The 27738-nt window shown below is 41.3% G+C and overlaps 1 protein-coding gene across 3 annotated transcripts; it reads left to right on the forward strand.

Annotated features, from left to right (window-relative positions):
• The first annotated feature begins 367 nt into the window (after positions 1 to 367).
• On the forward strand, positions 368 to 24979 carry waca (WW domain containing adaptor with coiled-coil a). 3 transcript variants are annotated; one of them, XM_080865293.1, is made up of 13 exons: positions 368 to 614; positions 816 to 846; positions 1658 to 1850; positions 10736 to 10827; positions 11506 to 11621; positions 11721 to 11836; positions 18318 to 18569; positions 20819 to 20941; positions 21108 to 21259; positions 21582 to 21706; positions 23301 to 23496; positions 23581 to 23708; positions 23796 to 24979. In XM_080865293.1, the coding sequence occupies exons 1-13, from the start codon at positions 574 to 576 to the stop codon at positions 23863 to 23865; spliced, it is 1635 nt and encodes a 544-aa protein (XP_080721419.1). In that variant the 5' UTR covers positions 368 to 573; the 3' UTR covers positions 23866 to 24979. The 3 variants fall into 3 exon arrangements, with proteins under 3 accessions (XP_080721419.1, XP_080721421.1, XP_080721420.1); XM_080865295.1 differs by having other exon boundaries at positions 23304 to 23496; XM_080865294.1 differs by having other exon boundaries at positions 21111 to 21259.
• The last annotated feature ends 2759 nt before the right edge of the window (positions 24980 to 27738 follow it).

Here is a 27738-nt window from a genome sequence, read left to right on the forward strand (position 1 = left end):
GGTTGCCAGGTCTGTAAAAAAATTGTAGTTAATGTATATATATATATATATACTCGTTATTTTTCCAAATACTTATCAGTGACGTCATAGTGCTGGCACGCGAGGTGATTTTAATGCGCCGTTAAATAATTTATGTGTAAGTTTTACATATCCACATTCGGTAATGTTAAAGTAAAATTAACAGTATTAGCTTAAAACTGTCAAAACAAATATATGTACATGGCAGAGAGCAACAAAACCTCACATATATAATGTTATTAGCATGACTTGGTAAACATTTTCTGACTTCACGAAGGCGTGCTCCTAGTGGTGGATGTGGCCTATCTGGCAACCCCGGTCTCAGCTCAGCTTCTCTGCTACGTTTGCTCGGCTGTTAGAGACACGGCTGTGAGCCAGAGTGGGAGATGGACTGAGTGAGGGCGCTCTTTCGACCAGTGCAGCCGATTTAGCATTGCAATACCCAGAAGCTAGGCTGAAAAATAACTGGCGATTTCAGGTCGCTGAATCAACACGAAAACATAGTGCAGTTATCAGTCTTTCACATCCCACTCCAATCACACTAACACGGCATTGATGGTAATGTATGCAAGGAAACAACCGAGACTCGGCGATGGGTAAACACCTCCTTTTAACCTTACTTATTCACATTTTTTTTCCTTTTCCTCATAGCTACGCTTTGACAATCCGCCATTTTTACTGAAACCAAAATAACTGTGTGGAAACTTGTATCCCTCACTCGCTGCGGGGCTTTCACCGATTTCTGAACATTGACATTTGAAGCTTAAAATTCACAACTGTTTCCTTTTTCTTTGCAGGTGCGACCGAAGAGATTCTCAGCCCTATCAGGTACTTGTTAGCCAAGCGTCTCCTGCTAGCTTGCTAGCAGCAAATAAGATTAAAATGGACACTCTAGTGCAGGCTTCTGGAGAGCACAACAGGCCCCAGTCAGTGCGGAAAATAACACAAAAAGTAGAAAGGTTTGCTTAAAGCCTCCATTTAAGCCCTGTAAATATATCCTAACGTTAGCATTGCTAGTAAAGACTTGACAGAGTGAACATATTCGTCGAAGTCGGCTGTTTTGAAAAAGGTACGGGCGAGTTTTATTACAGCTGAAAGCTAATGATAGATTGTTACTGTTAGCTTGCTTGCTAGCCAGTCCGATTAGGGCCTGACCGCAATCTGTCATTTTAAGGATATAGCCAGTTAAGCTTCCTTAATATCAAAGTGTTTGATATTTATACAGCAAACCAGTGAATTCACTACCTAATTCAAATCGCGATAGCCAAGTGAAATGGCGAGCTAATACTCATAGGTCGAATAAAATGTTGTTTACTTCGTCATTTAACATGTGTTAGTTTGCATGCATACGTTGTTATGAGCAGAAATACGGGCACAATTAACGTGGCTGTTAAATATAAGCTTATAGAAGGGACGAAGTCGATAAATAAGCTGCTCGATTTATATATATATATGCATTTCCTCGTGCTAATTAATTTCTGCATCATTCAAACTGAATGAAATGACATGACAGTACTTTCAAGAGCTGAGGACTCTGCTCACCATGGCTGCTTTTAGAAACCTGCTAATGGTGATAACAGAAGTGTAGGCCTATTTTAAGTGTGAGGTTTTTAGTAAAGCGTTTGATTTGTGTTTACAGACTCTCAAATACTCATCCAAGAGCCATCCAGGAGGGGACCACCGGCATGACAAGATGCGAGACTCTTCAGACGTCACCCCTCCCTGCAAGATGCTCAGGAGGTCTGACAGCCCTGAAAACAAGCACATCGACAGCACGGGACACAGTAGAGCAAAGGGTGTCCACACGCACCGCGCCAGAGACAGGGATGGAGGTGAGAGCGGCGAATAAAATGAGTTTAGAAAGAAATAAAGCTGCTCTCTTTAATTACTCCAGAAACAGGTGCTCTTTCTCTTAGTGAGGCGCTGTTTTGTTTTTTGTTTTTCTTACAACTGAGTGCTTCAGTATTGAAACTGCAGCTGTCAGGTTTTACACTGTGGGTAATCCGGCCGTGGTAGTTTTTGAACAAACAAATTTAAAATAAACGCGTTGTTAAGCTGTTGCTATGTGCTTTAATTTTAACCACTGAGCATTAGTCTCTGCAGGTTGCATTTGATTGAATGAATGGTTATCGTGGTTTCCAACCTCACAGGTAGATGTTCTGCGAGTACAGTTAAAGTTCAGACCAGAGTAAGACCACACTCTGCACAGACATTCAAGTCTTGAAGGACACGTTTTGTGGAGGGGAGTAACTGCTTTTGTTTCTTCGCCTTGGTCAACTGCTAATTTTAACAACATTATTTCAGTACAGTTTTGTCAAAGTGGACTTTTTTTGGTAAACTTTGAGTAACTGGCACGCAAGCAGTTGAGTCCATGCGTGGAGTATTGTGGTGTTTTGAGCTCCTTTTCAGACATGCTCTCCTCTCTGGAATCGGAGTGTGTCAGCTGTCCTGGTCACTTTTCTGTAAAAAGTCACTACAGCAAACTAATGCTACTTGAACACTAGTAACAGTGCCACAAGTTTGCATGCAAGCAGCCACATGATGGATAGGCTCTCACAATATAAGGACAGCATGTGTCTTTCTTTTCCAGATGAAAACAGCTGTTTGCTAACTTGTTTGACCTTTAGGCATTGGCCACATTTCATTACATTCCAGCACCAAAGATCCATTTTGCATGTTTTTAAGTGTAGGAAGTGTATCCATACTAGGGGTGGGTGATATAAACGATATATGATATAAACGATATAAATTTGGCCAACGATATAGATTTTGACTATACCGCTCTATCGCGATAGCGCATGTTGATGATGTCATCAAGCTACGCCTGTTTTGGTCGAAAGCATCGCAGCGGCTACAACCATAATCATCTGCAAATTATGCCGGGCAACAGTCATAGCAAAGAGATGAAGCACTTTTGAAATATGGGGAAAGCCAAAAACTGCGCTTCCTCCACTTCCATAACATTGATTCATTAATGTTGAATTCTCTCGCAGCTGCTCTATTCCCATGTTGTTGCAGTATATTAATAACTAACCTCGTATTGTGGATGAATGATCTCAGTTGTTCTCCTGACTGAAGTTTGGCCCGTTTATAGCATCCTGCTATGCGATTGCGTTTGTCTCTGACCACCAGAATCCCTCACATTAACTTTTATCGAGTGGAAAAAAGTTGGCGTTCATCCTCCAGCTTCACTGTGCTAATGTTATGCTAACATAGCTGTGTCGCTAGCAATCACGTAGCACAACATTATATACCAGGTAGTCCAACTTCAGTAACCCTGCAAACGTCACTGCTGTTTAGTTTTCTGTCTTCATTTATGTTGGAAGTGGTAGCAGAGCTGTACGTTTTAATTAGTTTCAAAAATCTCTCAGTCAGAACATGGTATGTCATGTTTAGGTGGAAACTAGCGAGCTAACTTCCTGCTAACTTCTAACTCCGTTAAATTTAATAAATTCTGTTTTCATGGATGCCTGGATGTTAAACTTAATTGTTACACCTGGTAAAGCAGCAACGCTGATGATTTTATTAAAGATGAAAGAATTTAGACTGTTTTTAACTCTGTGTTCGTTTGACTTTGGGACCTGAAGCGGACGGAGTTTTGGACCCAGATTACTCCGCGAAGCTCCTCACTACGGCAGCCGTAATGCTCTGACAATCCATCAAACATTTTTAACAGATTTATGCACGCCAAAATCGGTTTGAGGTCAGTGAGCACAACCAGAATTCATACATAAGGCACACTCTCGATTTTTGAGAAAATTAAAGGATTTTAAGTGTGCCTTATAGTGTGGGAAATACGTTATACAGAAGAAAAGAATATATCGCGATATATATCGTTACCGCACATGCTTCAAATTATTTCGCGATATGAATCTTAGGCCATATCACCCAGCCCTATCCATACCCCTACAAACTGTGTGTCTTGTCTTTCCCTCAATGTTTGATCTGCAATTTCAGTTATTTGAAATGTTTCTAAAATGCCGTTTCATGAAGTCTTTACTGTGACGAAGACAAATGCATAGACAGTTTAGGGTTAACAAGATTCTCCATCATGAACCACAGAGCCAAAAGTTCAGTGCAGGATTACAGGTGCTCCAATTAGATTTCTGCATATAAAGCATTTCTAATGTGGGAGAATCTACAATGACAGCAGTCTAATAATGTGAAGCCCTACGTTTGAATCAGTGCAAAATAACTAGCCTGGAGCACTGCAGAGATGGACTGACATCCAATCTGAACAGCAACACCTGGTCTGCTTTCTCTTTTTCTCTCTCTGTAAGATTATAGTCTCCTACAGGCAAAGATGTGAAATTGAAAGCGTTCAGACAAGGCCTGCTAGCTGAAAATTTACATTTACAGCTGGCAAGGAACTCACTCAGAAAACAGCAACTCAACACTTGAAGGGACAGTGTGTGTTCTCAGTGAAGCTGATGTTAAGGCTTTGAATTCTTGGGTTTCTCAAATGAAAAATGCTAATATTATTAGCGCGCCATACCAGATAAATCTGATAAACATTCTAAACAAACTTGCCTTAAAAACTGCTTTAAAGTGTCATCTGCCTTTTTCATCTCTGCTCTCCTCCTACTCTCCACCTGAAACATTGTTTCCTAAACTAAAGTTATTAACACACAAAACATGCATAAACAATGTCCAGAATTTCCAGACATTGTCGCAGTTACTGATTTTTAAACGGAAAAGAAATGCTACCCTTCCATCTGTGGACAGCTGACAACAAGCTGGTTAAACAACAACAACAGCTGGTTATAAACAAAGTTATGATAGCTGGTGTTTGAGTGTCCTAAACATCGCACTTTGCCTCTGATAAATACTTTAATCACATTCGCAAATCTTATGAGTGGATTGTTGGCCTCAAAGAAAATTTCATTGAAACCAGCTAATAGCAGTGTTACTCTCACTAAAATGCTTACTGATGGGCAAAGTTTTGGCGATCCTCAACTCATCTCAGTATCTCTGTCATCCATCAGAGGTGAGCTTCACTGACTCATCAACTCGTATCGGAATCCTTTCACAAACTTTTACAGCCTCAGAGTAAATAGTTGTGGACACTTCTTACTTAGCATTGTGAGGGTTAGTAGAAAGAACCAGTCCAAATTAAGTGAAATGATGTGACAGCGCAGAGATGTGTTAAGTCAAGGAAAACTAACCCACTGGGCAGTATGTTTGTATTTTTTTTCTCTCCTGTAGAAAATCTAAATTTTGGTTATGGTTCCTGTTTCTGTTTTGTAGCAGTTTTTGTGTTCGGTTAGATGTGATTGAGTCAACACTTTTAATATGTCGATATGTCATACTGACATGTTGGAGGTTTCAGTAAGGGAATACAATCGGTCTTAAATTCTGTATGATGTTTTCCTTATTTGCAGTTTCTTCTGAATAGCTGTGTCGCAGTATTGTTACTATTGTTACTATTATTATTTGCTGAACTCAATCTTTTTAGCAGATATGAACTTTATTATTTTTGAGTTTTAGCAAATTGTTAATAGGACTTGAAATTATTATTTTGTTTTTGCTTCCAGATTTTTCTAGAAGTTTTTCATCTTTCACGGCTTTCTGCTGTTTATTGTGGAATTACTGTATCCATGTCTAAGCAAGCTTGCAGAATAACAAGTAGATAAAAAATGCTGCCTGTTCTGTCATAATTGCTTTGACAGTGTTGGGTATTGAAAGCTATTTTTATTCTAGTTCTGGTTGGTTTGTAAAAATCAAACTGGATTTGTTAATCTTAGAGACATTTGTTGCTGCTATGGAACTATTTTTATGGTCGCTCATGCGGAAGTCGGTGCTTTAGTTGAAGATCTCATTAGACTTGGATTCTTTGAGTTGCGTTTTTTTCTTTTGTACATTTATTTTGTGACAAAAAAAGAGTTCATGGTTGAGATCGGAATCCCAATAGTTCAATTCCTTGGAATTGTTAGTCTGCTTGCCTATTGACTTTTCTTATCGGTTCCACTTGCATTACAATCAGCTGATTTCAGTTTGTCCAAGAGAAGCAAAATAGTGGCACAGTCTACAGCGTGTATATGGACATTACTTTTATTGCACAAATTAAAGCTGAGTAAATGCTGACCCCAGCCTAGCAAACAGACACTGAACTTCAACAGCTAACAAAGGGATGAGCTGTGAGGCTACAGCCTGTTTCTACCTGTTCATGCTTCCAAAGTAGAATCATTGTGGCGACTGGTTTTCATGTTTGCCTTGGGTTGCCAGCTTTGTGTTGATACATAAATAGTAGCCTCGGGCTTAAATTGGTCGATGGTAAATGGCCTGTATTTGTATAGCGCTTTACTAGTCCCTAAGGACCCCAAAGCGCTCTACACAACCAGTCATCCACCCATTCACACACACATTCACACACTGGTGATGGCAAGCTACATTGTAGCCACAGCCACCCTGGGGCGCACTGACAGAGGCGCCCCAGAGGTTGATGGTAATTTTGAGATGAAGGGTTTCAGGTCATTTTACAGAGAAACAAAGTATTGTAATGTTGTTAAACTAATCACTTTCTTCAGTGAGTGATGTGTAATGGAGTACTTTTTTAAGTAATCACTGATCACAACAAAGAGGGGAAAATGCCCAATGCTCCAACATGCACAAACATCTGATCACACAGGATGAAATTCATTTTGCACGAGCAGATGAGTTGACATTTCTTGACTTGATGGAGGAAAGAGCCAAGGAGGAAGAAAACTGCACCTTAGCCAACTACATAACTACCCGAAGATGTCAGTAAAGCTGATGATGTCCTCTTACACGTTGGTGACAGACATTAACTGTGCTTTGGTGAATTTAAAAAATTTCCTCAACATTGAGTGATATAACATGGTCTTGCGCTTGTTTTCCCTCAAACCCAGATATGCTCTGGTACAGAAATTTGGTACAGATTGAGTTCGTGTGAACCGATACTCAGTTGGTCCGACAGTGTAATTTTGACAGAAAATTTAGTTTAGTCATAATTTGGGATTCTAAATTCTTTGTTTTAGTTCACTAAATATCATAAGATTATCGTAGACTAAATGTAAAGTTGATTCAGTTGACTGAAATATATCCTGTTTTCAACCAGTGAAACTTACTCCACATGTTCACTCATTTAACTCGTCCCGCCTCTCTACACAACTTAATTGTGATTCTGATTGGCTCTCATCTCTCCTGATCATTTTCATCTCGTTTTTATTCGTCAACGAAAGTGTCAATATATCTCTTAGTTTTTGACCTTGTGCATTAATTTTTATTTAATTATCATCTTTTTTACAGTACAATTGGGCAACTTTTGAAGGTATTTGGCAGGTGGGGTTTTGGTGGGAGGAGGGTGTGTATAGTGTCGGGTAGGGCTGGGCCATACTATACCGTTCACGGTAATACCGGTACAATGTTAGGCAACGATAAGAAAATGAAATATCGTGATAGAATATGGGTAAAATGCGCAGTGCCTTTGTTTTCATACCGCACATGGCCGAAAAAGCATGGCAGCAACAGAGAATGAGAAGGGAGAAAGTGGATCGTTGAGTGAGACGGATGAACCAGAATCCGGTCGTTAAGTGATGACGTGACGAATCCTACTTCCGGGCCTAAAGTAGTCTGCGTATAACATGGCTTTTGTGTTGTTAACATGTTTAATGTTTTGTATTTTCTTCTATTTAATCTCAAAAAGCTCCTCCTCAAAAAGCACAGTCAGTGATCACTGTTGACCTCCCTCGGTTTTATTACCGCTAATCATTTATTTAAGCTCAGTTTTTAAAACCTTAGGAAGTAACTACAGCCCAGCCCATGCAGCAGTATATGAATGACTAACCTCGTATTATGGATGGATTATCTCAGTTGTTCTCCTGGCTGAAGTTTGGTCCTTTTACAGCATCCTGCCATGCGATTACATTTGTTCCTGACCACCGAGAACACTCACGTTAACTTTTATCGAGTGGGGAAAAAGTTAGCTTGTTTATATTATGCTAACATAGCTGTGTCGCTAGCGGTCACGTAGCACATCATTATATACCAGCTAGCCCAACTTCAGTAACCCTACAAATGTCACTGCTGTTTAGTTTTCTGTCTTCATTTATGCTGGAAGTGATAACAGAGCTGTACGTTTTAATTTGTTTCCAAAACCCCGCAGTCAGGACATGCTATATTGTATTTAGATAGAAGCTAGCGAGCTAACTTCCTGCTAACTTCTAACTCCGTTAAATGTCATAAATTCCATTTTCATGGATGCCTGGATGTTAAACTCAATTGTTACACCTGGTAGAGCAGAACGCTGATCATTTTATTAAAGATGAAAGACTTTAGACAGTTTTTCAACTCTCAGTAATGCCATAGTGATCGTTTGATATATGGACCTGCAGCGGCGTTTAGGCCCAGACACGGCTAGTGACTTTCAGACTTAACGACCGGATAGGTTTGTAAAAATGGTGCCACTTCAGTGATGTGGAACTGGTTTGGTGTTTGTCTGTCAGATACCCACAAAAGCACTTTTTTTTTTTTTTTTTTTTTTTTTTTTTGGTAGAACATGCAAGCGGCCATCATTACTGCCGTATTTGTCAGACTAAGGTGCTCGTAAATCTGGGAGTAATCTGGGTCCTAAACTCTGTCCACTTCAGGTCCCAAAGTCAAACGAACACTGCAGCATCACTGAGAGTTAAAAACTGTCTAAATTCTTTCATCTTTAATAAAACAATCAGCATTGCTGCTTTACCAGGTGTAACTATGAAGTTTAACATCCAGGTATCCATGAAAACAGAATTTATTACATTTAACGGAGTTAGAAGTTAGCAGGAAGTTAGTGGATGTTAGCTCGCTAGTTTCGCTAGTTACCTAAGCATGATATAGCACGTTCTGACTGAGAGATTTCTGAAAAAATTCAAACGTACAGCTCTGCTATCACTTCCAACATAAATGAAGACGGGAAACTAAACAGCAGTGACGTTTGTAAGGTTACTGAAGTTGGGCTAGGTGGTATATAATGTGATCACTAGCGACACAGCTATGTTAGCATAACATAAACAGTGAAGCTGGAGGATGAACGCTAACACTTTTCCACTCGATAAAAGTTAACATGAAGGTTCCTGATGGTTAGAGACAAATGCAATTGCATGGCAGGATGCAAACGGACCAAACTTCAGGCAGGAGAACAACTGAGATAATCCATCCACAATAGAAGGTTAGTCATTAATATACTGCAACAACATGGGAATAGAGCAGCTGTGATAGAAAACCGCATTAATGAATCAATGGTACAGAAGTGGACGAAGCAAGAAGAATGAGTTCAATAAAGTTTGATTTATCTGACTGCTTTGTTTTGCTTAATGTGTCTTATAATCCCGTGCACCTTATAGTCCGAAAAATATGTATTTGACTTTTTTATTTGGCACACTGCAGTTTAATGTTGCAGAGCACCGCTTTTTAACTTCAGTGGGTATTATACATGTTATGCACAGGGTATGTCAGCCCATTTCTACTGGAAATGCCTTTTGGTTAAACTTTCAGCAGGGAATTTTCCTTTGTACTGTTAATTTTTACATAGCTCTAATGCACATAAAAAAACAGCTGCTTGTTTAAGTGAAAATAAATGGATGGGGGGTTTTTTTGGGGGGGGGTTTTTTGCGCTAGTAAAGTTGTGGAGTTGTATTTTGTCTCGCATCAATTATATCGTCAGTTATATTGTTATCGCAAATTTTCAAATATATATCGTGATAAATATTTTTGGCTATATCGCCCTGCTCTAGGGTCGGGCATTGAGACCGGATCCCAGTATCTGTTTAATATGTCTGTTTTGGATATTCAGCCTTCGCTTGCATCCACATTGCATTGGACCTGAGAGGTCCAGTGAAATGATACAAACTGCTTTTCAGTCAGTTGTCCAGTTGCTTTTGAGCATCTGTAAATAAGAGACTATGGGTGTAATTTCTAAATGGATAGTGTTAGTATGGGATGGGACTGATCTGTCTAACCGGCCGTATGTCACAAAAATTATCCTGGAAATATGCTCAAATTATTTCTTGGGTTGTAAACCTAAGATGCTAGTCAGGTTTTTTAATAAAAATTATTAAATGAGATGATTTACAAGCTAGTAAAGTTTATAAGCTGAAACTTTCATTTTGCACCAGTAGCATATTGTAGTGATGCCTGTGTGTCCACCGCTAGAGAATCTAGTCTATACAGAGTGATGCTCACTGAGTCATTCATCTCCTTATGCTGCATGTGCAGAAACAATGATCACCAGAGGCCTTTCTGTCACGTGTACCTTGCCTGCTGTTCTGCCTCACTGACATATAGTTATATCACCAAAGCAGTTTAAAAATGTTATGGCATGTTATCTCAAAATGCACACTCTTGTAGCATCTCTGTAAAGATGAGAGAGTTCATATCCAAAAGCAGGTTCACTGTTTCCATCGGATTGTTGTACTTGTTCTGTTACCTGTTGAAGTGCTGGCAGTCTTCAAATGTATCAAGTAGGCAGCTTAATTCTCAGATTTTTAAGTTTCTAATTATTTGATAGGCCACATAGCTGGAATAAATTATACCAATACTGTTACATTAATGGAGCTTACTTGTTAAAGTACAACCTGGAAGTTAAGTTGGCCGAGAGAACATTGATGCTTGCCGCAGTCTGCTTCATCCAAACACTCGGTGATGCCAGTGAACTTTGTTTGTGTTTTTGTGTGTTACTCATGGATCTCTCCCTCTGCTGTGCTGTGTTTCATTGCAGGGACCAGTTATTCTCCACAGGAAAATTCTCACAATCACAGTTCCCTTCATAGCTCCAACTCGCATTCTAACCCCAGCAAGACCTCAGACACAGTAAGTATCGCCTCTTCCTTAACACAGGAAGCTATAACGGCCCGAAGTCTTGTCTATCCTGTGCAATAGACTGAATTGTTTCCTGGCAGCAGCACCTGCTGATGTGTCATTTCACAGGTGTAAAAAAATAGTGTTGTTTTTTGGTACTTGCATTTCATCTAAGTTCCCTTACATGTCACACATAAATCAGGGTAATCCTCCTCTTACACTCATAAACTTGTGCTTTTATTTGAAGTTATTTCTACTTTGCTTTTCTCTGAGTGATATGTAAGCTTCAAGTTTCTGCTCTTTTCTATCTGTTTACCTCATAATATTGGATTAAATTTGTTAGGTTATTTCTAAATGATGGAAATGAAGAAGAAAAAAAAACTTCAGTGACAATACAGCAATGTTTTAAAAAGCAACCCTTTTCAATCTGATTCCTTAACAGCCAAACCTGTCTCTAGAATGAGTCTTCCTCCTTCTTACAAAGCTGCTCTGCAAACAGCCTTCCTAGGCTTTCTGCTTTCACCCCAATATCTATTGTACATTTCAGATTGTATTACAAGTTCTTGCATCAGAACCTGCCCCCCCCCCCCCCCCCCCCCCCCCACACACACACACACACACACACACACACACACTTACTTTCATTCTGTCTCATTGGCTTCATGTTCCTAAATGTATATTTCTTTTCAGCCTTATGAACCTGGTGATGACTGGTCAGAGCACATCAGTTCCTCTGGAAAGAAATACTATTACAACTGCAGGACAGAAGTGTCCCAGTGGGAGAAGCCCAAAGAATGGCTGGAGAGGTAGCTAAAAGTATTTCATTATATAAGCTTTGACTTTGTCCCAGTGTTGTCACATAAAGAATGCATGCATGGTTAATTTGTATTGTATGCGTTTCATAGAGAACAGAGGCAAAAAGAGGCAACAAAGACTGCTGTTGTCAACAGTTTCCCAAAGGACAGGGACTACAGAAGGGAGGCTATGCAAGCATCGGCAGCCCCTGGCTTTACTGGACCTAGTAAGTGTTCCACACACTATTACGTTGTGTACTGTGGCAGTGAGCTGAAGCTAATTGAGTTCAAAGCTATTAATTTCTGCTGTGAAGTTAAGGGAACACATCTCAGTTTATCTAATTATAGCTGTTATTTTGACATTCTGTCTGCTCAACCAAGTTGGGTCGAGTCTGCAGTCACTTTGAGTTTAGTAATTTATCTGCAAAATCGCTGCATTGTTTTCCTACTGGATAATATGAGATGCATTTTTTACAAGATTTGGGACTACTTTCTGAGTGGAATTCTTGAGGGAGCCGAAGAACTCCCATTGCAATCCTGTACAATCCTTCTATTTTATTTGGATGGCAAAAGTTGCCAAAGCACTTGGCGTTTAATAGAGATGGACCGATCCGATATTACGTATCGGTATCGGTCCGATACTGACCTAAATTACTGGATTGGATATCGGAGAAAAATAAAAAATGTAATCCGATCCATTAAATATCACGAAAGCACCTCACAAAACTTGCAACACGCCGTAACTCACCTCAGAACGTTAGCACGTCAGAGCAGTATGCATCACGTGATAGAGCGGCTGTGGCATGCGGGACCTGTCGGTGGTCTGGATAGCATGTGGAGCTTCGCTAGCAACCCGGCATTTCATCTCCGACAAAGTTATCCCCGAGAGAAGTAAAGCAAGTGTGTAAGTCCATCTCTGAATGTCTGTAAAGCATTCCTGTGTTAAGCTTAACGAGCGACTGCCTCTCGCTCTCCGGCTGCTACTTCAATCATGAAACTGCTTAACGATCAGCTGATCGGCTTTTCTGTCGCGAGTCCGTGTCTCTTGTTTGCTTTTGGCCCACTTTGCACCAGAAAGAGGAAACCAGCGGCTGAACAACAGCAGCACGTTTAAGCTTGATCAGCTGTTGTTAGAATTTATTTAATATTACTTTCTACTCGAGGATCTTTTTCTACGTAGCTGACGCTGGTAACTGTGCAGGGGCGGATCTAGCAAAGTTTAGCCAGGGGGGCCGATAGGGCATTAACAGGGAAAAGGGGGCACAAAGACATACTTTTCTTTCTTATTCTCATTTAAAATGTCTCGCTTTTAATTATTTAATATTTATCTGAATCTTACACCCAAAGTTTTAATCTGATGTAAAATGTATAGAAGTCCATTACTGTATATAGTAACTGTTAAGTCTAATATACCCTAGTAAGCTATAGTACTTTTTCCTTTGGGAAGGTACCATCTGTGCAGTCTGCAATTTTGTTGAAGAAAGATGTTGAATCTATTTAATATTTCTTGAAAAATAATTGATTTCTGTGCATTTTTTTTCACACTGCATCAAATTAAGGTTGATTACGTCGATTAAGCATCATGAGGTGGAGCGTGAGGGGTGGTTCCCTATTTTTTATTTATTTATTTTTGTTGTTGCTGGGAGTTGGAACCCTATTAGTTAGGTTGCTTAATATTTATGCTAAGTACTCTTTAAAATACCAGAATAGGGAGGATGGTGTAGGTTTAAGTTTATTAGATTGATCAGTATTGCTGAACTAATGAAATATTTTTTTTTGCATACAGGTATAACAGAATAGCTTTAGTGTAGTTGTTGTTTTAAACTTGAGTATGAACTTATACAAAATGCAGCAAGATATTTTAAAAAACAGTTTTGTTGATTAAAAAACACTATATCGGATTCATATCGGTATCGGCAGATATCCAAATTTATGATATCGGTATCGGTATCGGACATAAAAAAGTGGTATCGTGCCATCTCTAGCGTTTAATACCACTTGGTAAATATTAATGGTCTTTATTTCAACCAATTTACTAATGGATGAAATGGGAGATAAAAATCAGTCTAATCACCAAATTTTATGAGTAGTAAATTGAGCACAGTGAGATGGAGTGTCCATTAGAACCACGTTCTAATAATCACATTTTTCAGCAACAGATGCATATTTTAAATGCTATTGTGCGTAGGGCTGTGCGATATGATGAAATATATCGGATGACGATATGAAAACATCTGTTGTTTCATATTATACACTATCGTTTGTTTCGTGATGTTGCAAAATACACTGTTAATGGCAATATTTTTTTCTCTCTACCACCCACGCAAGAATCACGTGAGCGAGTATGGAGAGAGTTTACGGATGAGAAGCAAAAAAGGTGCTCAAAATAAACCTTTGACTCAAACTTTAGAACAGGGTTTTCCTGGCAGCACGCCATGTAATAAATACTCACAAAGAAAATGGCAGCTGTTACAACTTGTATCTAAAATATATAGTTTCATGCATCGGTCACAAAACATGACTCCAGGTACACAACGCCCAGCAGAAAACACTTCACACAAGTCGAGTTGCCTGAGATTAACTGAATTTACAGAAAAATCAATATTGTGATATATATAGTTATTGGGATATGAGATTTTGGTCATATCGGACAGCCCTAATTGTGCGTGTAAAATATTATGCACTCTATGCTGTGCGCACATGCAGTATCAGTTGGCAGTATGGCTGTAGGGTCTCTAGCTGTGCTAATTCTAGCAGCCTTCTTTTGTTTCAGGTTAGCGTCCACATGTTTGTGCTGAATGTGTACATGTGTTGCTTTGTTTGAATGGAGACAGTGTCAGAATATTCTGTTTCCCTCTGGTCCATCTGACTTTTTAGCTTCTAAATGATCTTTTATGCTCACAAGTTTCCATCATAGCTACACCGGTGCTGCCATCTGCTGGGCCTGCAGCTGCAGCTAGTCGCTGTATAACGTCTTAGATCCAAAGATCAGTCATTAATAAAATGTATTTAGGTTAACAGACTGCAGTTTCTCTTGCCAAGTATCGGGGGCAGCAGTATTAAATCGAGTAGTCAGTTACTCACACACATCCCTGATAAATATGTATTTGAGCCCTGGAAAAACAGGGACTGTGATGAGATCTTACGCTAGAGATGCTGGAACTACAGCCACATCTATAAACTACAGTTGTGTTACAGAGTGAAGCATCAAACAGTCTTTGGCTGATTACACTGCCTCACAGAGAGACCCAAACCCAACATCAGGGAAGGTTTTTATTTTGTATGAAGCTGTTTTGCACAACTAGAGCTGCTCGTGAACCCAAATAATTTCATCTTTGCACACTAATCATCGATCCATTTTCTTTACTGCTTATTCGGTTCAGTTTCGTGTGAGGGCTGGAGCCTATCACAACAGTTCTGGCGCAAAAGGCAGGGTACAGGAAAGCTCACTGGTCTCTTACAGGTCTAACGCAGAGGCAGAGATAACCATTAGTGCTCACATTCATACCTACAGCTAGTTTCAAATCAGCAGTTGCCTCCTATGGGTGAGACCCCACGCAGTCATAGGGAGAACACACAAACACCAGGACGTCCTTCTGTGAGGCCAAAGTCGTGACCACTGCATGACTGTTTGTGCACACTTTAAATTTGAAATGCAGATATGAATAAGATGCGCAAAGTTTTAAAGAGGTTTTTTTAAATACTTGTTCACCATCATGTGAGATTTTGTGTTCTTTAAAAATCACAATCACACAATCTGTTGCCGAGTCTGCCTATTGTCCCCGTGTTATTGGCTTATTTCTCAATGACACAGAAAACTTGTCTGCGTGTAGATGGAAATAGTTATTTGAGTGGGCCGGTCCTGATGCTGTGTGTTTGAACAATCTGGTAAATGATTTCCTGGAGCGTGGTTGTCTTCTATTATTGTGATAGGAATTTAAGCAAGGCTGCTACAAGCTAGTTCCAGGCAAAATGTTGCTGAGCGTTTGTCAGTAGTAATCTTCTGAAAAGTAAACAAACATGTAATGAAGTGGTGTACTGAGAAAAGGATGTCATTTATCATGAATAACCTGTTTCTGAATATCTAATAACCGCTCCTTATACTGCTTCCTGCTTAACAGAGGAGTACATGACATACCTGACAGATCTGTTCATTAAATCTTTCTGATTTACAGAAACACAGTTATGTTGTGTAATATGTTAACATTTTCTAACCGTCCAGACACCCAGCAGGTGGTAATTGCTGCTATATTTAAAGCGTGGTGATCACACACTTGCTTAGTGCAAAAATTTACCTCCTGGAAGTTTTTGTCTTTACCTGGACAAAAACTAACAGGCTGTAATGAAGCAATTATATGAAGGATGCTTACAGCTTGTAAAAAAAATGAACAAACAAGCATTCATAACACACGCTTAAAAGATCAAAGTGAACAACAGTGACGTTAGGCTTGCCTGTCATTGCTTCTGGATGGGTTGTGAGCTGATAATTGTCAGACAAAAACAGAGGTTTCCACATTGGTGCTTATCAGCCGCAGGTCTCCACAGCACTACGCTCGCTAATCACAAGCTTTCAGTCTATGAACGTCTGTATATCACTCTCACCACCTTTATAAAACTGTAAAAATGAAAGCGGAGTCTCCTTTTAGTGCTTCACAAGGTAGTTATAGTTGAAGCGTGTTGAACCTGTTTATAAGGATGCAGACTAAATTGGCCAAATGACAAAAATGAACCTACTCAAGCCCTAATACAGTCCTGATCAAAACTTAAAGACCACTTGAAAAATGGCAAAAAAAATCATATTTGCATGGTTGGATCTTAACAAGGTTCCAAGTAGAGCTTCAACATGCAACAAGAAGAAATGAGAGTGAGACAAAACATTTTTTTGAGCATCCAATTTATTGAAAACAACACTTAAACTGAAACAGGCTGTTTTACAGCTGATCAAAAGTTTAGGACCCCATGCCTTTAAAAGGCCAAATCTGTGCAGAAATGTGCATTTCATTGTCATTTTCGGTCATGACGTTCTGATGGCAAAGGGAAAAACTTTCCCTTTTTCAATGTTTTCGGGTTTTTGAACTGCCTAAGTAGGGTCTCTCGCAGTGCGCCATCACTGTTGAGGTGGGGTGCAGTAGACAGTCATGTGGAATTTCTTAAATGATCCTGAGGGTTATGGAACAGGACTGTATGAACACATGAAATCATCATATAGTGGCATGCTTCACTACAGCAGTCCATGTTACTAGTATTGTGTATTAGGGTTGGGCGATATGTAAAACTTTTCCAACCAATAATCGACGACGGGCGATACATTTGCGCATGCGCTGACTTTTTGATAGGCGGAGCAATGTAATCATGCACGGACTGATTTGCGCATTTACAACACGAGAGTCCAAACATGGACAACTAATTTCTCCAAAAAATGAGGGCTGTTAGCATTAACGCTGTCATCACCATTAAAATTTTTAACGCGCTCAACCCATCTGGAGCGCAGAATGAACAAACTTTGGACAAACTGCCCGAAATGCGTTGCATTTCGGGGACTTTGACTCAGCCTGCTCTCCAGATGGGTTAATTGTTAATCGCGTTAGTCACGATGACGGCACGTTAACGCTGACATCACTGAAATAAATATCAAGTTGCCCATTTGGGATGAAAGAGGTAAACTTAAGGATGTAACCAAAGTGGTGTGCCGCTTGTGCAGATGTATAGTGCGAGCAAAGTACTCAAACACAACTTGCATGAGCACGTACATGCGCATGAGCACGTACGTGTCCACTATTTGCCTGAGTATGCTAGGCTATCACCAGCTTCTGCAGCTCCATCAACTCCATCAACAAGCATTTGGGTGCACGCTTCTATTAACGCCATCATTATTAGCAAACTTACTCATGGGCAAATAAATAAATCACTCTTGTAAAAACGATTGCCGATGGGCTCAGCCTATCGTTGATAGTCGATATATTCGTCCAATCACCCAACCCTATTGTATATTAGTAATGCAAATATACAATAGCCCCATTCAGGGCTGACATTGGTCACAGTTCTTCTTCTCCTTTGTAGTCTTTCAAAAGACAGCTATTAAAATTATTATTGGGATCATTTTTACTACGTTTGCAACCATACAGGAAGTTAACATCTCACTTTGTGAAAAGTTTAATATAAACAACTAAATGACAAAAATTAGATTCTGAATTCTGGTTTTCAGACCAACAAAAAATAAGCTGAATCATAAGGGTTCAGTTTTGTTTAGATTGTTGCCCCGTTTATGGGCAGTCATACTGTAACCAGTCATGCACAGGCCTCTGAAGGTGTTGGCGTAGTGCTTGTTCTTCCATTGAAACACAATCTATAAAATCCAGCTGGAACAGCAGAAAGTCTTGTAAAGCCTGATCAAATGCCACAACACTGATTTAAAGTACTAAGACCAGAAACAAAACCACATGCAGCATTCACATGCTGACTGTTTGACCAGGTGTCTCACTTGCAGGGATGTGTTAAATGTTGAAGCAATCACAGTGGCTTGTTTGCACTTATTGGCATATCACCCTGTGCTGGAAAGTGAACGATAGTTCCTAGACAGGTCTTTTTCAGATGAATGTTGTTGTTTTTTTTAAGGTTTTGTGTTTTATGTTGGACCATAAATTATTGGAGGAAATGGATTTCAGACTTCCACCTTTGACACTGCATCTTTATCTTTTTGCTCCACAGAGTCTGCCCAGGTGGAAAAGCCTGCAGCAGCACTTGCCACCCAGTCTCAGTCGTCATCTGGCTCTGGGAGCTTGAATCCGTCATCAGGCCCACCTGGGTCGTCGGCGTCTACAGTACCCGTATCTCCAGTCCTTCAATCCCCAGCTCCTCCGCTCCTCCAGGACCCCACCCTGCTTCGACAGCTTCTCCCAGCACTTCAGACTGCCTTGCAGCTCAACAATGCCAGTGTGGACATGGCAAAAATCAACGAAGGTAAGAAGAAATAGATTTAAGAGCCGCTTGACATATTCAACTTGTCTACATTCAACTTGCAGCAGAGACGGTGATTGATGGCCACTGGTTACAAGAAGGCACTGAAATTATTAACTACTGTTATCAGCTTTTGTTCTGACACAGTTGTTAGAAGCTTTGTCATAATCTGTCCTGTCAGTCTGAGCACAGAGTCCTAACTCGACATCGTCAGTGTGGTGCTGTTTGCATAGCTGATGTCTGGATGAAGAATGCCTCACGGCAAGAGTTTGCTAGATGAGAACATGGTATCTGACCATGTGACACTGAAAGGAAAGATTCAGCTGTCAGAGTGGTATGAGATGCATTAATTGTAAAATGGGAACGACAGCACAGACTTTTCTAAGTCTAGAATGTGTTGTAATGTACCAGATGCTGGCTGCTAGATGTCCTTAGAAGTCATCCTGCTTCAGTTTGATAGACTCTGTCAAGTCCAAGGTTCCAGGGTCGGGATGAAGATAATGGTGTTTCAATGTTTACAAGTGTGAGTCACTGTGGTACCAGCTCATGGTGTAAACCATGGCATAGTAGTGGGAACTTCAATAAAAAAAATTCCCCTCTCACCCCTGCGGGCGGTCTTTATCCTTCAAGCTCGGGTCCTCTACCAGATGCCTGGGAGCTTGAGGGTCCTTTGCTGTTCCTAGGACTGCGCACTTCTGAACAGAGATCTCGGATGTTGTTCCTGGGATCTTCTGGAGCTACTTGCCTCGCTTTGGGGGGTCACTGCACTGAGTGCTCAGATTACCACTGGGACCACTGTTACCTTCACCTTTCACATCCTCTCAAGCTCTTCTCTGAGCCCTTGGTACTTCTCCAGCTTCTTGTGTTTCTTCTTCCTGATGTTGCTGTCATTCAGTATCGCTATGTCTATCACCACGGACATCTCTGCTTGACTACCACTACTACGTCTGGTTGGTTAGCCATCAGTATTTCGTCCGTCTGTATCTGGAAGTTCCACAGGATCTTAGCTTAGCTCATTTTCAACCACCCTAAGGGGTGGTCTCCCATTTTGACCTCCAGACTTTCAGGCCATACTCTGCACAGATGTTTCTATATTCTATGCCATCCACTTGGTTATGGGGTACCATGTTGTTATGTGCTGGATTGCGTCAGGGGCACCTTGGGTCTTGCCTGTTGTGGTAGACCCCAACCTCTATGGATCTTGTGCTCTGAGCTTGTTCCCATGCTGCCATGATTATTGCCTCTGTGCTGTCTTTCAGTCCAGCTTTGTCCAGGCATTGGTAGGATTTCTGGATGTCAGCCACTTCCTCTATTTGCTGGTAACACATACCATGCAGGGGCCTGTCCTTCCATGATGGTTCTCCTATTGCCCCTCTCTCTTGGGTTTCTGCTGCCTGAGGTATTCACTAAGCAGTTAGGGCCATCTTCCTGATGTATTCGTAGGTGTTCGTTATCTCATCCTGGACTGTGGTACTGACACTCACCAGTCTTCCTTAAGCTTAGCATACAGCCTCAGGGTGCTGAAGTTAGGGTGAAACCCTCCATGCATGGTCAGAAACTTCCTGGTCTTGATGTCAGTGGCTTCTGAGGTTGTGTAGAGAATTTTTGATCAATAATTCAAATGTCTGTGGTAGCAGGTTATGCGTGGGGTGTATTTGTAGTAGCATAATAACTTGGGCTAAGGTACTTTATATGTATGTATATCAAATTTCCCTGTTACCTTCTGTTACAAATATATGTGAATGAGCTATATATGATGAGAGAGCAGTGTGGGTCTGAAGTTTTAAGATTTTTCCCTCTCCTTATGTGTGACATCTCATTTACAAACATACAGGAGAAAAATATTTTTATATATATATATTTTAAGACAAAAAAGGGATAAATGAGGGCCTGTTATGTCCTCGCATTTATATTCTCACAGGTGGGTTTCACTATTCAGAGATGCCGTTGACAATCAAAGCAGCAGACATATGGACGTGCATACTGTGTCATATTGCACAGCATAGAGTTGATCTCGGTTAATGAACAGGATCACTTGTGCTGAATAACACTGATCACCACCATATTCCCACCAGAAACACTGTAAACACACAACTGATAGGCTCTGCTTTTATTTCTAATTTCTAAACCAGCTTATAGGAGACATCTGAGTTTTGACTGTCAGACTTATTGCAGTGCAGTATCTAAACTATTCTTGTAGCAGGACTCGTGTCATCAGTTCTAACCGCGTGTCCATTTTCTTTTCTCTGTAGTTCTCACAGCTGCCGTCACACAAGCTTCATTACAGTCTATGCTTCATAAGATCCTCACTGCTGGACCGTCAGCTTTCAATATCACTACTATCCTCTCTCAAGCTGCTCAACTATCCAACCAAGGTAAATGAAGCTCATACACAAGTGTTTCTATACCACCACTGTATTCTTATGTGTGCTGTGAAATGACTGCGTCGGCTTCCTGTGTGTTTCCTGTGAGGTACTTAGAAGTTGTATTTGAAGTTGTTTTGATTCCCTAGAGTGACTTTGTTGTTTTGTTTATGTCTAGCAGCTCAGCAGTCGAACCAGTCACCAATGTCATTAACATCAGACGCCTCATCGCCAAGGTCCTATGTGTCTCCGAGGATCAGCACACCACAGACCAACGCTGGTCCTCTAAAGCCCCTCCTCAGCACACAGCCTGTCATCACACAGCCAAAAGTAAGATAGTAGGATAGTAGGCAGGTACTGAAAACTCCCAGCTTAGTGAATATTGAATATTTCCCAAGGGGGAAAAAAAGGTCAGAGGAGGGGGAAAAAATCAATAGTTTGCAATTATGAACGTGAAATGCTTTCCAAAGAATGTTAACAGGTGTGAAAAGTCTTTTGAATTTATTAAATATCCACCTACAGTCACGATTGACACTGTCAGTCTGTTTCATGTATTGTTTGTGAGATAGACGGACATGCTTCAGATTAAGCCATTGTGTATATCAGTAGTCTGTTTCAGTGAAATGACGTGTTGTTTGTCTTGTTGTTTTAGGTAAGCACGCCATCAGCAAAGCAGGCATCTCACCCCCAGCCCACATCCCAGCAGCCCCTCTCCAGCGATAAGCAGCACAGTTATGATGCGACCACATCTTCCCCACGCACCCTCCAGCGCCAAGGGTGAGTGTCTGTACAACAGTTCATTTTATAAATCCCACTTTTTGGGGGGTTGCTTGGAATTATGACATGAATGATGAGTAGGTGAGCTCTCAGAGAAACAAGGGATGTTTTTTGGGTTTAGGTGTCAATATGCGTGAGTTCATGAAGCTTGGGTTGTCCCTTCTTGAGGGCAGAATTGGTTAGAAGTAATTAAGACATATCTTGTTAGAGTTATATTAATCTCTGGGCACTGATTTCATCTACATCTGCTATCAGAGAGTGGAAATTCTGCATTAGCGAAAATGCACTCACTCTTATAAGCTGTTTTCAGTTTTCATTTTGTGGTGTTGTTGCTCCCTCTGCTGGCTGTTGATGGAACAGTGAGTTGCTCTTTGATTCATTTCTAGGTCTTGATTTACTTTGTGCAACAGTCATTTGATTGGAGGTGTTCATTACTGCGTGAAGTGTATTTAGTGTTAGTGTGAACCGGTTTGAACATGACTTTCCTCTGAGCTTAACTCTTGTACATGCAGACTCTCGCAGATATTATTCAAAATCCAATTCCAAAAGTCAGAATATGAGATCCGAGTTGGTGCTAATGGAAAAGGGGCTTAAGCTTAATCCAAAACCTTCTGTTATATCTGACATTGTTATAAATTAACGCTGACGTATATCCATGGTAACATACTGAGTTTAGAGTGCAGCACAGCAAAGTAAATATAGTTCAGCATTTATCCCATTTTTGTGCAGAATATGTATCTCAGGGGTCTTGAAACCATATTTTCATTTCAGTCTCGCATGAATCAGGCAATCAAGTGGACGAATTCAGTTTTTTAGGAGGGGGGAGATCCATCACTCACTCCATCAGAAGTACTGCTTCACATCACTCTAGAGAGCTATTTTTGTACAAATTACCCAAAGTAAATTGCAGTGGCTTTAAATGCCTATTTGAGTAGAGTTACTATTATGCCATGTCAAGCTGCTTCTTTTCCTTAAAACAACAACAGAGTTGGCCAATCTGACAGACTGAATTCAGGCTGTACTTCTGTTTTTTATCACGGCCCACCAAGGAGGCCCCAACCCACACTTTGGGAACTACTGTACTAGCATTATGAGTTAGCAAGTTCAAATTACAGGCTGTTGACAGTGTTTCTTGCTCGAGTCAGTGTGCTTTGTGTTAATTGTGTTGCGTATTTAAAGTGCACATTAACACCAAGCAGAACAATAATTTTGTTGTACTTGGACCCTTGCAAACACTTGATCACATTCCAGGACAGCTGACCATCAGGCTGTTGCAAATCAGCACAGAACCAGATAGATCTGGCCTGACATCAGTCAGCTGCCTGCATGCTGCTCACAAGTGTCAAACAAAGGCCTGAAAATCTCACACTGCACACACAAACAGTATATTGTTCCATTAATGTGCCAGCTTTCTTCTAGATCACCGTACTATGTTGATCTATCGATTGTAACTATAATACTAAGACACCTTGTGAAACTCACGTTATCATGTTCAGCATTCTACCTCATGCATTCTCCACTGCTGTATGATTGTCACAGGCCAGTTTGTTCATGCACATCGCTCACATTCTCCCCAACACTGTGCTCACTTCAGCAGTCAGAGGAGTCCCTCCCCAGGTCCCAACCACGTCGCCTCCAGCAGCAGCAATGCCTCCAACTCGGCCTCCGCTCCCCCTGCCCCCTCAGCAGCCCGACCCTCCTGCTCCTTCACCCCCACCTTGGCTGCCCACTTCAACGAGAACCTTATCAAACACGTGCAGGGATGGCCCGCCGAACACGCAGAGAAGCAGGTCTGTACCACTAACATTTCCACAGGTTTTGGCTACATCTTCATGAAAGCATCATTCAAATGATTTTCATCTTAACCCTCACAGGCATCAAGACTACGTGAAGAAGCTCACACCATGGGCAGCATCTGCATGTCCGAGAACTGCACCGAGCTCAAAAACCTGCGGTCTTTGGTCAGAGTCTGTGAAATACAAGCAACATTGCGTGAGCAGAGGTGAGGGTCTGTGTTTTAGAAGAGTCCCTGTTAATGATGTAAAACACACCTGCACATAACTCATTGTTCTCTGCCTTTTCCCCACAGGATACTGTTTCTGAGACAGCAAATCAAAGAACTTGAAAAGCTGAAGAATCAGAATTCTTTTATGGTCTGAGAACTTCTGATTTGCAAGTCGGAGCAGGTGTCGGAGAAGAGTGGGGACGGGTGGGGGTGGGGAGACCCATTGCACATAGTCGGAAGCTGGAGGGAGAACGGGTTGTTCAATTTCAATTCCTCTTGAGCCCAGTCTAAACACACACACACACACACACACACACACACACACACACACAGGAGCTGTAGTCAGGTTTGCTTTGGACCGTTGGGCTGGGAATCCAAGAGGGAGAAATGAAGAGCTGTTGTGGGAGGATGAGGGGAAGGGGGGAGGGCAATTTACAAGACTTTGTTTTGTAAAAACCCGTGGCTGGCGGGTGGACGGGGAGGGGGTGTAGATTTCTTGTAGATGTTATTATCTATGTTGTAAATATGTTTTGTAGATTGAAGCCATGGAAAGCCATGCCTATCAAAGCTTTTGACATCCAGACTAATCAACGCCTAGGCGGCTACATTCATTAGCTAGCCTTTTCCTTCATGTTAACTGGTCAGCAGACTTTACAGCTTCATTTTGTCAGTTCATAGATCGCTGAACCACTGAGCATGTGTGACCTGCGTGGAAACAGAGGAGGATGTTTGAAGGCATTTATTTACACAGAAGCCTAGCATAAAGCATAACACACTGTCGTCGATGTAGTTTGGGTTTTATTTTAATTTTTAATTTTTTTTTTCTTCAAATCTACTCTGTCTAGATTCTCTTCCTTCCACCCTCTCGTGGTGAACTGTAACATGTACTTAGGCGTGGCAGACATCCCCTCTGTGTGGGTCTGTGCTTCCAGTGGTTCACTGATTCGTTTTGCAGCTTTCTGGTGGCCCTGCATTTCCCAGCCTGAAAATAAACAGTGCCTGATGGTGTGATGAGTGAGTGATGGGGGGGAAAAAAAAAAAGACATGATGGCGTGCTGCTTTGGACCATTCCCGCTCCACTCCCCTGGCCTCTGCCCTGCCTCACCTCCTCCTGAGACATCACACCCCTCCGTTTTTTTTTCTCCCGCACCCTCCCACTGTTTCTGTTCCTGTTTTTTACATTCAGGTGTCATCACTGGTTCATTCCTTTGTACAGTTGCTAATAGCAGTGCAGTTTTAATTAAACATAAGAAAAGGGTTTATTTATAAAGAGCTAAATCATGACAATATCCACACTTTTTGTTTTTTTTTGTTTGGGTTTTTTCTCTTTTCCCAAAAGCACCCAAGGTTAGGAGATGTATCACAACTGCGAGCGGGTCAGAGGCAGGCGGGTGGGTGTGTATGTGGAGCACCTCTTGAGTTAGTGCAGGGTAACAAGAGGTCAAATGTGAAATGTATGTATTGTAATAAACATGTTAAACTAAAGCGAGCACTGGTTATTTCCTTGGAGTGTTAGGTTTGGTTCATTTGCTAGTGCCTTGTTGAAAGTCTTAAGCCTCATTCACCTGTTGAACCCACTTTGTTTTTTTAATCCCAACAAGATTATCTTCAACAAGCATGTGACACACACACTCGATTTTTCTGGCACGTCCCCGTCCTCCCCTGCCCTGCTCCCCTCTCGTTTGTTTGCTTCCCACTGTTGAAGAGCAGGGTCCTCAGTTGCAAAGGCCTGTTTATTTCTCCCACCATAACTATCTATTGATAAGTGAACTGCACCACACATTCAGTAAAAGGTGACCACATCATTGCTTTGTATATTGTTTCCTGAAGTATATTGACAAATGAAATAAAATATGCCTTTCCAGGGCCATGTTGTTCTTGGGTTTTTGATGGTGCTGCAAGCTTAATTTTCCTCCTTTCATTTAACTCTGACGTGAAACGCCTGATGGTTAAGTAAACATGTAAACTGGGACGAACTGTGCCTGTCTCGTTTTGTTCAGTGATTGAGCCGAATTAACAACCCGCTATGGCTCACAGTAGATGCTCTTAAATGCATCTGCAATCAAACACACCAGTCAATTGCAAACTGGAGCTCAGCAATAAGATTACCAGTCAGCTGTGTAGACTCTGATCCCATCTTGTGCTTTTATTTCTTTCGTTCTTGCGGTCATTGCCCAACACGTGAAAGCTTGTTGATCAAATATGTGACATAAGGTCAAACACATCAACAGGATTTTTTTTTTTTTTTTTTTTTTAGCTGTCTATTGTAACTGTGTAAAATGTTGAAGGTTGGTAATTGTTTGGGATACGACAATATTGATAATTTTTTTTTAAAAACCCAAAAAAACCTTGAAAATGTGAGACCAGTCCAAGAGCAGGATTTTAACTCTTCGGTAAATATTGGACTTGCTGTGGAGGATAATGCCCGACCACCTCAGCTGGCTACTTTTGATGTGGAGGAGCAGCTCTCCTCTGTGCCCCTCCTGGATGGTCCAACGTCTCACCCTATGAGACGTGAGAGGCTATCCATGGAGAAAGATCATTTCCGCCGTATGTATCCGTGGTGTCGTTCTTGCAGTCATTGCCCAAAGCTCACGACCACAGGGTGAGGGTAAGGACATACCTCAACTGGACCATTGGATACCATGAGGACCATGGCCTCAGACTTGGAGGTGCTGAGTCTCATTCCTGCCGCTTCCCACTCGGCTGGGAACAGTGCGAGCTGGAGGTGACCACCTGATGAAGTCAACAGAACCACATCAAAAGCAGAGGAGACTCTTAGGCCATCCAAGTGGAAGCCTTGCACCAAATCTTATTGTTGGCTATGCGGACCAAGCTCTTGCAATAGTTTTATTAGAATAACATCCCTTACTCCCGAGGAAGCAAGCACAGGACACTCCAAGAGACCACAAAACGTGTGTAGACTTGTTGGCCATACTCTCAAGTATCCTCCAGAGGGTAAAGAGCTGGTCTGGTGTTCTGTGGCTGGGACAAAACCCCCATTATTCCTTCTGTATCACAGGTTTGACTAGCAGACGACTCTAGCACCCTGGCATAGATATTCCAGAAGTGGCTTAGGAGTGTGATTCCCCTATAGATGATGATGTTCTCCTCGTGCCCAGACTCTGCTTCCTCTATGGTAGATCTGCCAGTGTGATTAAGGAGGTCCTCGAGGTATTCCTTTCACCGCCTGACAATATCCTCAGCTGAAGTCCGCAGCGCTCCACCCGCACAGTCCAGGTAGAGGACAGGTTTTCCCACCGGAGTCACCTGAGGGTTTGCCAGAATTTCGTCGAGGCAGTCCCAAAGTCTTTCTACATGGCCTCTCCATCCATAACCTGCTGGGAGGCTGCCAAGGTACGAGACCCTGGTGGTTCAATCTCCAACTACCAAAACTAGTTACTGGGACACGGAACATCACAGAAGTTTTTCCTGTAATCTTTTAAAGTGCTTAGCAATAGCAGGCTTTCTGAGGATCTTTCATCATTTTCCTTTATACATTGTCTGAATTTTCCATTCATTTTCAGTTCTGTTCTTGGTGGTTTTTAGAGGATTTTTTAAAAGTCCCTTTAACACTCCCTTCAGAATCATTCGAGCAATAAATACCAACAATAACCAAAGTCTAACAGTCATAAAACAATATTTTTACACCAACAAAGCAATTCCCAAAGAGCTATTAGCTGAACACTTAGCATGTTTCACCATGGTGTGTAGTGTGTTGTTAAAATGTGAGGAAACTGGACAAATGCAAGATGAGAAGAAGTGGCCGGCCTGAAAACACTAACTACAAAAGATGAACAGTACCTGAAAGTCATGACCTTAAGAAAGAGGAAAATATCCGGCAAGAACCTGACACAGGAACTTCAATTCTTTCATCTACTGTTCACTGAAGCCTCATCAGTGATGGTCTCAGTGGAAGAGTGGCTGCCAAGAAGCAGTTTTAAGGAAGGAAAGGCCAAGGTATGCCATCTTGCACATCAGTTCTTTGGGAGTAACTGACGTTTGTGACTAAAATTGTCATGAATAT

Source organism: Rhamphochromis sp. 'chilingali' (genome assembly GCF_963969265.1).
Source record: "Rhamphochromis sp. 'chilingali' genome assembly, chromosome: 18".
NCBI lineage: Eukaryota > Metazoa > Chordata > Actinopteri > Cichliformes > Cichlidae > Rhamphochromis > Rhamphochromis sp. 'chilingali'.